General features: G+C 36.8%; 3 protein-coding genes and 1 long non-coding RNA gene across 4 annotated transcripts in view; 2 read left to right on the top strand and 2 right to left on the bottom strand.

The window, feature by feature from the left end:
• Positions 1-14,590, bottom strand: part of LOC307168281 (GDP-L-fucose synthase-like) — a 553,698-nt gene that overhangs the window by 94,957 nt on the left and 444,151 nt on the right. The gene's annotated exons all lie outside the window — the stretch shown is intronic.
• Positions 1-14,590, top strand: part of LOC307168278 (uncharacterized protein) — a 91,776-nt gene that overhangs the window by 65,111 nt on the left and 12,075 nt on the right. The window lies entirely within an intron of this gene.
• LOC307168275 (uncharacterized protein) lies at positions 910-3,161 on the top strand. Its single transcript, XM_079888039.1, has 2 exons — positions 910-1,043; positions 1,622-3,161. The coding sequence occupies exons 1-2, from the start codon at positions 928-930 to the stop codon at positions 2,826-2,828; spliced, it is 1,323 nt and encodes a 440-aa protein (XP_079744165.1). The 5' UTR covers positions 910-927; the 3' UTR covers positions 2,829-3,161.
• LOC307169047 lies at positions 4,896-5,871 on the bottom strand. Its single transcript, XR_013823031.1, has 3 exons — positions 5,562-5,871; positions 5,102-5,265; positions 4,896-5,010 (listed from the first exon to the last, which is right to left on the bottom strand). It is a non-coding gene; the product is annotated as an uncharacterized lncRNA (long non-coding RNA).

Raw genomic sequence — 14,590 nt, forward strand, 5'->3', positions numbered from 1 at the left:
TCTGTACTTTACTATGTTATGATTGTACTGTACAATTAAATACAATCGTTGCTAAGTCTGCAGTCTGAACACTTTACCTCAGAGCGTCCGTTAACTGAATGAATAGCCTAGATAATATCATAATACCTCGAGTTGTCATTGACGCAGCGTGGCGCTTCTCGTCTTGTGTGCGAGATTATTGGCAGCATTAAAAAAACATTCATTACTATCATCTTCACCGCGATACACCTCAACTACAAGTTCATTGGCGAATTCCTCCTCGTCGCTCCCGTTCACTTCTCCCTCTCCGCCTTGCTTGCACTAACACAGCTCCCGCCCAGATGCGCACGGCTCTCTTGCGTGCGCAATCTGCACCATAGAACTGGTTTAAAAAGATGATCTGACAGGTTTTAGAAGATTAAATACAAACCGAAACAAAAAAACCGACCAGGCCTCTATTTGAGACCGGCGTTTATTTACCCAAACCTGTCGTCACACCGGGCGTTTAAAAGAGACAGGCGTCTATTTGGGACTCGGCTATTATTTGAAGTTTTACGGTATATACAGTGACAATTAATGCACTGAATTTTTTTTTGTTGGTTTTTTTTTTTTTGGGGGGGGGGGGGGGGGGTTGAAATATTTATTAAAATATTATTATTAGTTTAGAAAAAAATCCCAGATATAAAATAATTATTTATTCAACAGGAAATAATTAAAAAAGTACAGTCAATTATAAATTTGGTTTTACCTCTAGAAAAAAAAATTACAACTAGTGTTTTTAATAACTTTTGCAATTACAGTCAAAGAGAAAACAGAATGTGTTATGTCATGATAGACTGTAGTTTTATCTGATCATTCCCCACGTCCGAACGACCTATGGGGATGGCTAGTGCCTACGTCATCGTAGCCAAATACGTCACTTCCGTGTCCAAACCGAATTGGGCTAGAATGGTGCAGTGCTGTGTCCCAAGTTGTAACAACAGAAATGATGTCAATAAAACGATTAGTTACTACCGCTTTCCTTTGGATGACAACGAGAAGAGGAGATGGCTTAAACTGATACGGTAAGCTGGATATCTAACCATGAAAAATACATTTAAGTGCGGGCTAGCGCCAGTATTTGCGCTAAACGTTAGCCGAGATAACGTTACCTGTTGCTGTTAACGATGGAGTGGGGCCACATAAAATAATCGAGATTAAAGTCATTATTTACGGGAATAAAGTTGCCATTTACTAGTTTAATGTGACTGAGTTTAAAGTCGTTATTTATGAGAATCAACTAGCTAGTTATTTATGAAAAGTCATATTGTAAGATATTAAACTTTTTTACAAAAAACAAACATTTTACAAGAATGAACGAGATTAATTACGAGATATACGTAATATTTTACAGAATTAAGTCGTTTACAAGTCCTTTTTTTAGATTTACGTGACAATTTACCAGAATAAAGTCAGTATTTACATTTTTGAGAATGAAGCCATTAACAATATAAAAGTCACTATTTATGTATATACAGTTGCCAAATTGTGTTGCTTTTGTGGAACAGGGGTGAGAGGGACAAGGGTTCTGCACTGGCAGAACCTACTTCTTTTTGTTTATCGCCACAGAGTTCTTTATGTAATGTTTTTTTCTTTTATCCAGGCGTAAAGATTTCACACCTAACTACAACTCAAGGGTCTGTGGATGGCATTTTCCACATGGCAAAGCAGCGGGGCCCACACGGTTTGCCTGGAATGAGGGAAAGGCTTTTCCTCACATCAGCCAGCCGACCAAACGGCAAAAGAAAATGCTCCCGGCGACTGTAGAGGACGAAGGAGGAGCTGAACCAGGCCCAAGTCACCTTGACACTGCTCAGAAGACCCCAAGTAGTTCAAGTGTTTTGGTGCTTGAAATTGAGAATAAGATGCTCAGAAAAGAAAATGACAAACTGAAGAAAGAATTGGAGAAACAAAAACAAACATTTTCATTTAGTCAAATATCCTCCCACCCAGACATAGTCAACTATTACACTGGCTTGCCAGATGCTGCCACAGTCTTATTTTTGGAGACCCTTCTTTCCAAATTTGATCTCCAGTATCACTTTGATTGGAACGTCCAAAAAATGCCCTTAATCGATCAGCTGCTCTTGACTTTGATGAAACTCCGACTGAATTGTGGTCTTGTTGACCTTTCTGTGAGGTTTAACTGCTGCCGGGCCACAGTCACCAACATCTTTATCACCATCTCCAGTGCCCTGTATGACATTTTGTATGTCGGCATGATGGAAAACAAAATTCCTTCCAGATTCAAGAACCAAACCTCCCTGCCACATTGCTTCCAACCATTTCCCAATTGTCGGATTGTGCTCGACTGTACTGAAGTACCTGTGTCCAACACAGAAAGTTTGGACACCCAAAGTCATCTGTACAGTCATTACAAAGGAGGTACCACGCTTAAGGCTCTGATTGGTGTGGCACCTAATGGATTCATTACCTTCGCCAGTGACCTGTATGGTGGAAGCACATCGGACAAAGCAATAACAGCAGACTGCGGAGTACTTCAACAGCTAGAAGCAGGTGACATGGTGATGGCTGACAAGGGCTTCACTATTCGTGACATTTTACCTGCAGGTGTTTCACTGAACATCCCAACATTCCTTGTCAACGGACAGTTCACAATGGAGGAAATCAACCACAACAGACTTATTGCCAGTGCAAGAGTTCATGTGGAGCGTTCTATTCAGCGCCTGAAAACATTTCACATTTTGTCATACATTCCGTACCAGTATAAAAAGCATGCAAACAAGATACTGAAAGTGTGTGTTTCTCTCACAAATTTACAGACACCCATCCTCCGTGAAATAGCATGAATTTCCTCTCACTGTTTGCCACAATGCCATCATCAGCATTGAATTTTTCTTTAACTGTATTCCATATGAACTGTATCAATGTTGTTTTTTACTTGCTAATCAATTTTCCTAAACTCACATGTTAAATGTTATATTTTTTTAAAGGTTTGTTATACATATTATCAACACAACTGTGTTTGATCCTCCATAAGCTGAATGAATAATTTTGTTCCGTTTGACAGCCTGGATGCAACTGAAGCTGAACAAGACAATTAAAAAGTCTTCACACTGATTATGTTGCTCCCACTCAATTTATTTGAACTGCATGTTACTGCTTTTCTTTTTCTTTTTTAGAATAAATAAAACAACAAAACACACAAACATCATTTTAACTGGTACAAATGCACAGATATTGATATATACAAATTGGGAGAGGCTACAACATTCAAACTGAAAATAATGCTTTAGAACTAGGAATGTCAAGATTAACTGATTTTTACAATAACCGCGGTCCATAAATCCACTCAAACGCATGAAGTCAATGGCAGGTTCATAAGTTAAATGTGAAAATCTTATTTTCATAGCGGCCAAAGGAAGAGTTAAAAAAAAAAAGGATCATGTGCAGCCGCGTTTGTCACGTAAAAATGGACATGAACCGTGTAAGCACATGGAAAGACATAGATCTTTCAAAAACATCCACATAAATCTGCTTTCTTATAGCTAGCTAGGTAGGTATAGGTATTGCTAATAATGATAATAATAATAATAATAATAATGATATTCTACTGCCTATTTATAAGTTTACTTTTTATTATATTACTTTTTTATATATATTTGAATCCTGACATCCCTATTTAGAACATGTAAACAAATGCAGGGTTAATCATTTAATATCGGAGAGAATATGGGGCAGGAAAATGTCCTTATAAAATATTTCTAAAACACTAATGTTGTTTGCCCAAGCTGGATCTTTATGGATGAACAGAATTACAACATCCAGCGGAGTCCATACCACCAGGTGGCATGTGCCAGCTCCCGTAAGGTACAGGTTGCCCTGAATTTGATGCCAGTAGTTGTGAGTCGGCTTCATTTTCAGTAGGCCAGTAACTTCATCCAGTTTGAGATAAAAGTCCTTTGCCTCTGCTGCCTGAATTATGGTCTTGTTTCTGGCTGCATAAGGACATTTCACCTCAATGATGCAGTCAGCAGATACTGTCCCATCTGGAGAGCCACCAAGCAGGCCACTGTCAGAGAGAAACACTCCGCTCTCCTGGATGGTCACACCAGTGCGCTTCATGTACTCTTCTTTAGCCTTTGGCTCATGAACGATTCCCCAATCACAAGCCTGGGGGTTGAAAGGGAATTTCATACACAATGGCATCACAAGGTGCTTTATAAAGGGAGAGAAGGAAAGAAATATCAGCCCAACCCTTGTAGTACAATCTTTGTTTACACTTGTTTGATTTAAAAATTACCCTAGGGTCTCTATGTGGGTTTTTTCTGCCACCAAAGGGTGATATGTAGAACTAATTGACAATAACCTTCACTGTATTTGAGAGTAAAAACATTTTTGGTGAAGAAACTTAATTGTACATAAATTTTGAATATGTGATAAAAAATAATGTAAACGGTCTAAAATACACTGTGGGCAAATTTACAACCCTTTCAAACCTAGTTTTGGCTGTTTAAAAGCCACAACCATTACAGCTGAAAAAACCTCTGATAAAAAAATTTGATCAACCTTTTTTCCCCAAACACTATTCATCAAGCTCAGACCTGATCAAAACAATTATTTTTTTGTTTTTAAATAATGGATTTTAACCTTGTGAATGCCTTTCATATGTGATTTCACTGCAGTGTCATGGTTGAATGAAAAATTGTGGTTATAATGGGAGTTGCTGGGGAGTATTACTTAAAATTTGATGCTGCAGAAAAAGTAATGTGCCAAAGCAGATGTTTTCACAAGTCTTTGGAAGATCCAGGAGTGTGATAGCATATAACAAATATAACTAAAGGATATGTTTTATTACAGTACCCAAGGGTTAAAAGAACTTTGTGTCCATCACTTACATGAGCTCCTTGTTTGAAGTTGTAATGACCAAGCAGCGTTTTGAATAATGAAGGAGGGTAAGAGTTCCTCTTCACTGCCGCCAACACAAGACCAAAGTTGCTGGCTGTAACTCTCTTCTTGCGATATGCCATCCTGTTATAAAGAAACACACAACAGTTAACCTCACAGTCACTAATGACTTTTAGTACACATGAAATCAATCGATCCTTGTATGTATTATTACCATAAGTCATTCTGAGTTTGCCCAACTGTGGCCCTCTCGATGGCTTCCTTTTGTTGTGGGCTCACAGCAAGGGATGAAAGGAGATGTTGAGCTTTGTCCTCACAATACCCGGAGTTGGCCAATATCCCATCAAAAGTTTTGACGTGATGGCAGGGGTCAAAAGTCTGTCCCAACAAATATCATTGAATCAGAATAACAACAATTAGATCCCTTCATGTCAACATTGTTCACAGACATACATATATTGAGTTGCCTTGTGTACGAAATGTGCGGTTTGAATAAAGTTAAAATTAAAGTCTGAACAGGTTTATGTCTGATTTGCAATTTAAATCTGTGGATATGTCAAACTAAATTTACCATCTTACTAGGGATATCGTCAATCTTTGTAACTGATTTAATGTTGTGTACATGTGAAGTTTCTGATAAAGCAGGACATGAAACAACAAAACACAAGTCAAACCTGAGGCAGTGCAGGAGGTTCTGGAGCTAATATCCAACCCAGACCTGTAAAACGGTCAAGCTGTGCCAGAGATGACGATGCCCATTCTCTGTCCTCCGGGGTGACAGGGCGTTTAATTCCAGCTGAAAAAATAGCATAAAGGATATGATGGTAACTGCTATCTAACCCAGGCTTAGATTTTACTATGAAAAGAAAACATATGGTCATTGTTTTTCCAATGATAACAAAACAGAAAGCATGACAGATATTTCCAAGTTACTCGAAGAACTAACCTTGTGATGTGGAAGGTGCAATCACAGACACTTTCTTGGCCGTGATTTGCTCTGTTTTGGGTGTCGTGGGCCTCTTCCACATACACTCGACATCCGTGCGGGTGAAGTTCTTCTCAGCCCAAATGAGGAGGGCTGCAACATGGTGGCACTTGGACCTCCCGATGGCACAAGAGCAAGAACTTGCCTTCACTTCCTGTCCCTCAACGTGTACCTGAGTGAAATCAACTTTGCTAACCCTCACAAAAAACTCTTAACAATGCTAAGAGGCAAAGCTTTGTAGTGCACTCTGTAAGCCTGCACTGCTAACTTTTTTTTATTATAGTATGTTTATTTTTTTATTGTTTATACTTTTTGCCCCCTGAAGTCTGGTAGTCACTGTATAAGATACCTCCTATATTTACTATTTAATTGTTCGTTTCCTGTCTATTCTGCACACCCTGAGTGTTTTCTTGAGAGCTGAATGTAACAAGTGAATTGTGAGATCAATAAAGGTTTTTCTTATCTTTGTGTTGCACTAGGTGGAGCCAACAACTAGTTAGGTAACGTCTAATCTGTATTGGGCGAGCAATACTTTTCCAGAGTTTTAAGTTGTCAACAAACCATAGGTACTTATTCTAACATAGCTAAGTACAATAGTTAACGTTACACTTGTACAGTAAAGTTAGCTTGGTGGCCGACAGCCTTATGTTAGCGAGGTAACGGTAGCTACTAAAAACTTGTAACGTTTGAACCGTGACAAATGTACAATCTTTTTATGGTAAAGGGCGACAGCTTAATGTTTGATTAACAATTTGTTTTATGCTCATATAAAACAACAAAAGTCATAGAAATTTGTGCCATTTGACGAGTCACTCAAGAGTCGGGACCTCACCTCAACCTCGTAAACTTTACTTTTCATTGAAGCCTGTACTTTCCCTTTCAGACTTCCACCTGCCAGCACACTAACATTTACAACTCTGTTGGAGTTGTACGAGTTCAAACCCTTTTTCACGGACTTTGGGGTGTCCGCAAAATACGATGTCACCGTAAAAAAAGTGACCGGTTCCTTAGCTACTGCCATTGTGTTTACATTAGACGCAGCGGCTTGGACACGGAAGTGATGTCGTGACGTCACACTAGCCATCCCTATTACCTAAGATGGGCGTGGTTTTGCAGCGCACGGCACGGCACGACCCGTCAATCAAACACAGCGTCAGCGGGACAAGATGTCGGACACGGAGACGACAGCTTTTAGGTAACGTTAAGTTGAATTTTGCGTGTTGTATGAATCAAATACTTGTATCAGTGCTAATTAACTTAGTTTTGCAGCAGTTGCTACTGTTTTAATAAAGTTAACTAGATCAACAGTTTGCATGAACTGTCTTGAGTCTGCTCCCGCAGTCCACAGAGCAGTTAACAACACTACACAAATATGTAGTTAAAACTGAAGAATAAACGCGAAATTACATTGATGTCTTTATTTAGATTCACCTTTTCCAGTGTCCTTGTTCGCCTTTTCAATATAGCTAAACTGATTTTAATTTGAACGCGTTCTTGAGATTCAAAAGTTAATCGGCTAACGTTAGCTCAATTAAGTTAGCTTAGCTATGGCCCGGGTATTTCCCCCTCCAGTTATCTGTTTCATGTGTCAAGTTCGTCATATTGAAATCTGTAACTTATTTGTAATTTTATCGTGTAAGTTGTCCACAGTGTTTGCAGTTTTACAGGTTATAATAAGCTCCTATGTGACATTTAAAAAAGGAAGGATCCCCAGGCTCCTCTTAACCCTTAATCACTGTTTGGGGTCAAAATGACCCCAATGGACTTTTCCTTCATTTTTTAAAAGTGTTACCTTCATCGCAGGGGCATGAAACTCTGTGACTTTTCCTAAATAATCTATCTAAACATGCACAAAAAAACTGGGCTTGATTTGGTTGTTCTAAAGGTGTGTAAAATTTTTTTTACCACTTAAGGTGTTTGGGGTCAAAATGACCCCACATTGAAAATGAATGGGAAAATGAAAAAAATGACTTTTTTAAATTTTGTTTGTCAAAAAAATAAAAGTAAATCCATTATAAATCTGAAAATTTTTACAAATAAACCAAGGTCTGGTCCTAGAGCATAAATACAAAGTAGAACGAACTTTCTATCTCATACACACACACACACACACGCACACAAACACACACATGTAAGTGACTGCAACAGAGAGCATTTTTACAGAAATTGGCAAATAAAATAAACAAAACTGGCATAAATCTAAAAAAATTTACATTTAAATCAAGGTCTGGTCCTAGAGCATAAACCCAAAGTGGAATGAACTTTCTATCTCATACACACACACACAAACACACACGTATGTCACTGCAACAGAGAGCATTTTTATAGAAATTGGCAAATAAAATCAACTAAACTGGCATAAATCTGAAAAATGTCACATATGCAACATGGAACAAGCTTGCCGTCCCCACCCACCCACCCACCAACACACACACACACACACACACACACACACATACACATACACACACTACAGTCATGTCATAGTGGTGACTTGTAAATGTATGTATAATAATTTGCAAAAGCAAGATAATTCAAAATATATCAGAAAACAACAACAAATTATAACTCTGACAAAACTACATATTTTTTATGTATTTCAAAATGTTTAAATAAATATTCACAAAATATATATCATAAAGTTGTGAGGAGAAGTTTAAGCATCAAGAAAAATGAAGTGAAAATGAATGAGTCTCTATGGCCCTCTATTGGATATATGTGGTCATTGCAATTTCTTTCTTTAATTATAATTTCTAAAGTTTTTCCACAAACCAGCAGATGTCAGTATTCTATCCCTAACACATAGAGCAATGTCCAAAAACTATTTAGAGTTAATTAAGATCATCATTTAAGTGATTTTTTCTTTAAAATATCTTTTTTCATGAGCCAATTTATGGCCTAGTTATGTAATTGTGCAGTAAATAGTTAAAAAACTTCAAAATTTCCACAAAAACACAGCATACATGTATAGTTGAGAAGTAAATAAAAAAAATGATATATAGTTTTCCATATAAAAATGTATATTTCCTTATGTAATCGCTCTAAAAGTTTGGGGTCATTTTGACCCCAAACACCTTAAGTGTTATCCTTTTTTAACAGTGATTAAGGGTTCAATTTGATATTTGGATCGAGCACTTGACAACAGTAACGTTAATGAACCCTTTTCACAGACTGTAATTACGCGTTTTAACAACCATCAGTATTGTAAATTGTGCTAATTTATAATATACAGTGTATGGAAGGCTATATTTTCAATTCCTCCAGGTAGCTATTTTTTTTCCTCAAATTGCATTAAAATTAGTATTTTTGGCTTGGTGCAGCAGTTGTAGGCGCGAATTTCTATGGTAACCGGCGCCTCTGGCGTTGCAGTGATGCCGCTGAAAGAGATGCCGTTGAAAGAGAGTTGCGCACAACTTTGATCTTGTGGTCACGTGGTTCATGTAGCTCTCAAAAGAGAGCCTAAGCCCCCCCCCTTTCGGTGGAATACCATGGGACCTTAATTTGGAAAAATATTGTATGGTAGCCAATGGCGAGAGACAACCACTGATCTAAATAGATCAGTGGAGACAACAAATTATATTCGCAGCAACCATGTTCACTCTGAAGGAATCACTCAAATCGCTGTGCACTTATAATGACACATCAAGGATGTTAAGAGGCTAAAAGCAGGTTTAAAACTTGCCCCATTGAAGTCAACAGGGTGTAAATCTTAAAAAGAGGATAACATGGATATCCTACTACATTTGGTTGCCAACCCCTGGCAACGGCATCCTATGTAGCAGGAGCAGTTCTTCTGACAACCTTTAACCAGAGATGGGCACAAATACATCAAAAAGTATTTAATTACAAATTACAAATACTTACTTATCAAATGTATTTAAATAAAATACTGCTGTGAAAAAAGTATTTAATTAAAATACAAGTCATCTGTAATTTGAAAATACAAAAATATATTTTTCTTACAGTCTTCTGTAGTGTAAGTGTGGCGTTAGATACATGTAAGAGTCTAGAATATTGCAATATCATTGTTTAGTGCAGAAGATGCGCTTTTAACGTACATGTTGCCACATACTGTCACAATAAAAGATAATTACGCATATACCACTATATTTGTATTATATTACACAAAAACTAGTTAACGCTGCTGTGAGGGCGTTTCAAATAGCGCGGCTGTGACAAAGTTGACAACTTTCTCTCTTCCGACTGCCATTATCTATTTTCTTACTCTTTTTGAAAGTTGTGAAAACGCTGTTGTGGCGTTTTTCTTTTGCTATTTGAGCAAATTGGAACACAAAAAAATATATTTAATGTAGTCTTTCATTCACTGCTATAGAAGTTTACCCAACTATGATGCCTTCCACTTCTGAGAAACCCAGAAATGTGAACAGGGTCAATAGGATGTGTCACATCACGTGATTTACTTTAACTGTGATAGGCAAATTGTATTTTATGTCTATGGTCCTAGGGATAGTTCAACCAAAAATGAAAATTAGCCCATGATTTACTCACCCTAACGTCATCCTAGGTTTATATGACTTTCTTCTTTCAGAAGAATACAATCAGAGTTATATTAAAAAGTGTCCTGGCTCTTCCAAGCTTTATAATGACAGTCAATGGTTATATTTTTCATCAAAGTGCCTCTATCCATCATAAAAGTGCGTCTATCCATGATAAAAGTGCATCTATCCATCATAAAAGTGCGTCTATCCATGATAAAAGTGCATCTATCCATCATAAAAGTGCATCTATCCATGATAAAAGTTCATCTATCATCATAAAAGTGCATCTATCCATGATAAAAGTGCATCTATCCATGATAAAAGTTCATCTATCATCATAAAAGTGCATCTATCCATCATAAAAGTGCATCTATCCATGATAAAAGTGCATCTATCATGGAGAGACGCACTTTTATCATGGAGAGATGCACTTTTATCATGGAGAGACGCACTTTTATCATGGAGAGACGCACTTTTATCATGGAGAGACGCACTTTTATCATGGAGAGACGCACTTTTATCATGGAGAGACGCACTTTTATCATGGAGAGAGGCACTTTTATCATGGATAGAGGCACTTTTATGATGTATAGATGCACTTTTATGATGTATAGATGCACTTTTATGATGGATAGATGCACTTTTATCATGGATAGATGCACTTTTATCATGGATAGATGCACTTTTATGATGGATAGATGAACTTTTATCATGGAAAGACTTTTATGATGGATAGATGCACTTTTATGATGGATAGATGCACTTTTATGATGGATAAATGCACTTTTATCATGGATAGATGCACTTTTATGATGGTTAGACGCACTTTTATGATGGATAGAGGCACTTTGATGAAAAATATACCCATTGACTGTCATTATAAAGCTTGGAAGAGCCAGGACACATTTTATTTTCTGATTGTATTCTTCTGAAAGAAGAAAGTAATATACACCTAGGATGACGTCAGGGTGAGTAAATCATGGGCTAATTTTCCTTTTTGGGTGAACTATCCCTAGGACCATAGACATAAAATACAAATAGGACTACCAATTTGCCTATCACAGTTTTTGGCAAGTAAATCACGTGATGTGACACATCCTATTGACCCTGTTCACATTTCTGGGTTTCTCAGAAGTGGAAGGCATCATAGTTGGGTAAACTTCTATAGCAGTGAATGAAAGACTACATTAAATATATATTTTTGTGTTCCAATTTGCTCAAATAGCAAAAGAAAAACGCCACAACAGAGTTTTCACAACTTTCAAAAAGAGTAAGAAAATAGATAATGGCAGTCGGAAGAGAGAAAGTTGTCAACTTTGTCACAGCCGCGCTATTTGAAACGCCCTCACAGCAGCGTTAACTAGTTTTTGTGTAATATAATACAAATATAGTGGTATATGCGTAATTATCTTTTATTGTGACAGTATGTGGCAACATGTACGTTAAAAGCGCATCTTCTGCACTAAACAATGATATTGCAATATTCTAGACTCTTACATGTATCTAACGCCACACTTACACTACAGAAGACTGTAAGAAAAATATATTTTTGTATTTTCAAATTACAGATGACTTGTATTTTAATTAAATACTTTTTTCACAGCAGTATTTTATTTAAATACATTTGATAAGTAAGTATTTGTTATTTGTAATTAAATACTTTTTGATGTATTTGTGCCCATCTCTGGTTAAAGGTTGTCAGAAGAACTGCTCCTGCTACATAGGATGCCGTTGCCAGGGGTTGGCAACCAAATGTAGTAGGATACAGCATGCTGAAACACTAGAGAGCAGCGACAGCAGCAGTGACTCCGAAAACAGCTAAACAAATTGTATAAACATTACTACAGAAATTAGTTATCACCCTGAATTGTAATCTGTTTGTCTGTTTCATTAATTTTTTTGTTTTTTTTTGTTTTTTTTGTTTTTTACAAATTGCTACTTAATGTAACAGTTTTAATCAGTAAATACTTGTAAACCTACTCCACACATGACTCCTGTGTGTTTTAGTCTTTCAACATTTAGTTGTCAGTACATTTGTCTCACACTCCAAACACCTGGATTGAACAGTAACCAGCCTAACCCAAAATCCTCAAATCCTTTTTTTTTATTTCGATAGAATAAATAAAGCTATCCCACTTGTGAAAGAATATTAGAAATACTAGACATTGCAATTCAAATAATAGATATTGCATAAATATGCAAACGATATACTGTACATACAGAAACAGAGCAGTATACAGTTAACATCAGTTAATGGTAAACTTCTTTCTTGGATCTTGTTTGAATTGACAGGCTATTATAAGCCGCGTTTCCATTACCCTTCAAATTGCGCAAATTGAAATTGCAAATTGAAAATACGCACAATGGAAACACGTCAATTTCGCAAAAACTCCCGTTTATCGCAAAAAAGTTTTTACGCTCTCATGAGGTGGTTTTTCAGGCAATTCGAAAAAGGAATATTTCGCAAAACTGCAATGGAAACAGTTTTTGCGCATTTACAGTCACCTGACTTAGAAGACGCGGTGTGTTTGAGGTCCATGTATCTAGCAAATAATAATAATTTTATATTATTTTATTATAACATTTAATAGGCTATATTTAGAAGATGCTTTTATGCAAAAAAGGAACCAAGCTGAGTGTGGAGCGCGCACTGCATGACACGGAGGCGCGAGCGCGAACACTTGCATTTTCCTATCAACAGTGGAAACAACTTAAAATACTCCATCATTTCTGGTCATACAGAAAATAATAATACATTATTCTCAACTACTTTTATTTGTGTAAACTCACAATAACAAGAAAACGTTGTGCTTTTGTAAAATAAAAGAAAACAATCAGACGCACTTTCATGATCTCCGTAAACTGGAGCGCGAGAACTGAATAGCCTGTGTAGGCTAAAGCTTGAAATGTCCACTTTAAAACGAACAAATTCGAATCAAAGGGTAATACCTTCTGATTGTGTAATCCGTCTGATTAGCAGCGGAGATGGAGATGTGATTTTAGCCAAAACAATAGTTTATTAATAGGCCTAATATTAATGGCTCTTCTCACTGCGGGAAAAACATTTTTCACTGCGGGAAAAACATCAATTCCAAGTTCTAATTTGGCCTTAGAAAACCAGTAAAATCGACATGTTTTCCATATTAATTTGTGAATATTTTAAATGTTTAATAAAGGGGCAAAAAGTCATAAACAAAAATCTGAAAATTCGTCGATATTTACTTTTTTGCGCAGCAGTTGGTGTAGCCAGTTCAAATTAAAATTTTGGTGTTCAACTTTGCATTTTAAAAAGACAACAACCGTTTATTTTTCGTTTTTCAATTACGGGTTAAAAAAGGAAAAAACGAATGGATACAAAAGTAGCCTACATGGATCGTTTGGACAGAATACGAGACAGAGTTCTTTATTAAATTAATAAAAGAAACAATAATTAGCCTATAGGAATACTGGATTCTAAATCTCAAAGAAATGCCACAATCAAAACCTCGGAGCAGAAATGAGGGCAAAACACCCAGAAACTCCTTAGGCTTTATGTGTCGTTCGCAGTATAAGGGTCTTTCCCTGCCATTAATGCTTGGATAACACGCCACATTTCCTTCCATTAATAATAATAATGTCTAATGCGGTGGCTGTGATATTATATAAATCAACGTCCGTTGCCTTGATTTTTGGAATGACTTATCGCGAGAGAAAAAAGGACGTTTAGTCGCATAACATCGGTTAATGGAAACGCCGTCATTTCGCAATAGTTTTTTATCGATATTTAGATAATAGCGCAAAACATTTGCGCAAATCTGTAATGGAAACGCGGCTATAGGCTTGAAATTGAATTCCCTCTAAATGTGTTATGGGCCATGAGGACTGTCTGGTTAGTGAAAATGATCAAAATATGATTTCATCTAGTAAAAGTTAACTTCACATGGTAATTTGTTTATTTTAACAACAACAAAGGGAAAAGAATGCTACCGATTACAAATGGAATGTTCAATATTTGTTTCTTTTTTTTGCCTACCTATGAACTAAGAGGCATTGTTAACTCTTACCTTCTAATTACATGTACAATCAAGGCATCAGATGAAAGCTTATCTTCCACTCTTTCTAAAGGTGTGCTCAGTTTGTTGCTAGCATAAAGTATCAGGGAGATATGGCTCACGATTCATGAATATAATTAAACCGTTTTAGCATGTTTGGGTGATTCTGGGAGTTAAAGCCGAATTTG

Source organism: Squalius cephalus (assembly GCF_949319135.1).
Source record: "Squalius cephalus genome assembly, chromosome: 12".
NCBI classification, from domain to species: Eukaryota; Metazoa; Chordata; class Actinopteri; order Cypriniformes; family Leuciscidae; genus Squalius; species Squalius cephalus.

What these genes read in the sequence shown, in the direction of transcription:
- LOC307168275 (XM_079888039.1), top strand. Translation starts at nt 928, where the DNA reads ATGGTGCAGTGCTGTGTCCCAAGTTGTAACAACAGAAATGATGTCAAT. An exon ending in AGATGGCTTAAACTGATACG is followed by an intron (nt 1,044 to 1,621) that starts GTAAGCTGGATA and finishes TCTTTTATCCAG; the next exon opens with GCGTAAAGATTTCACACCTA.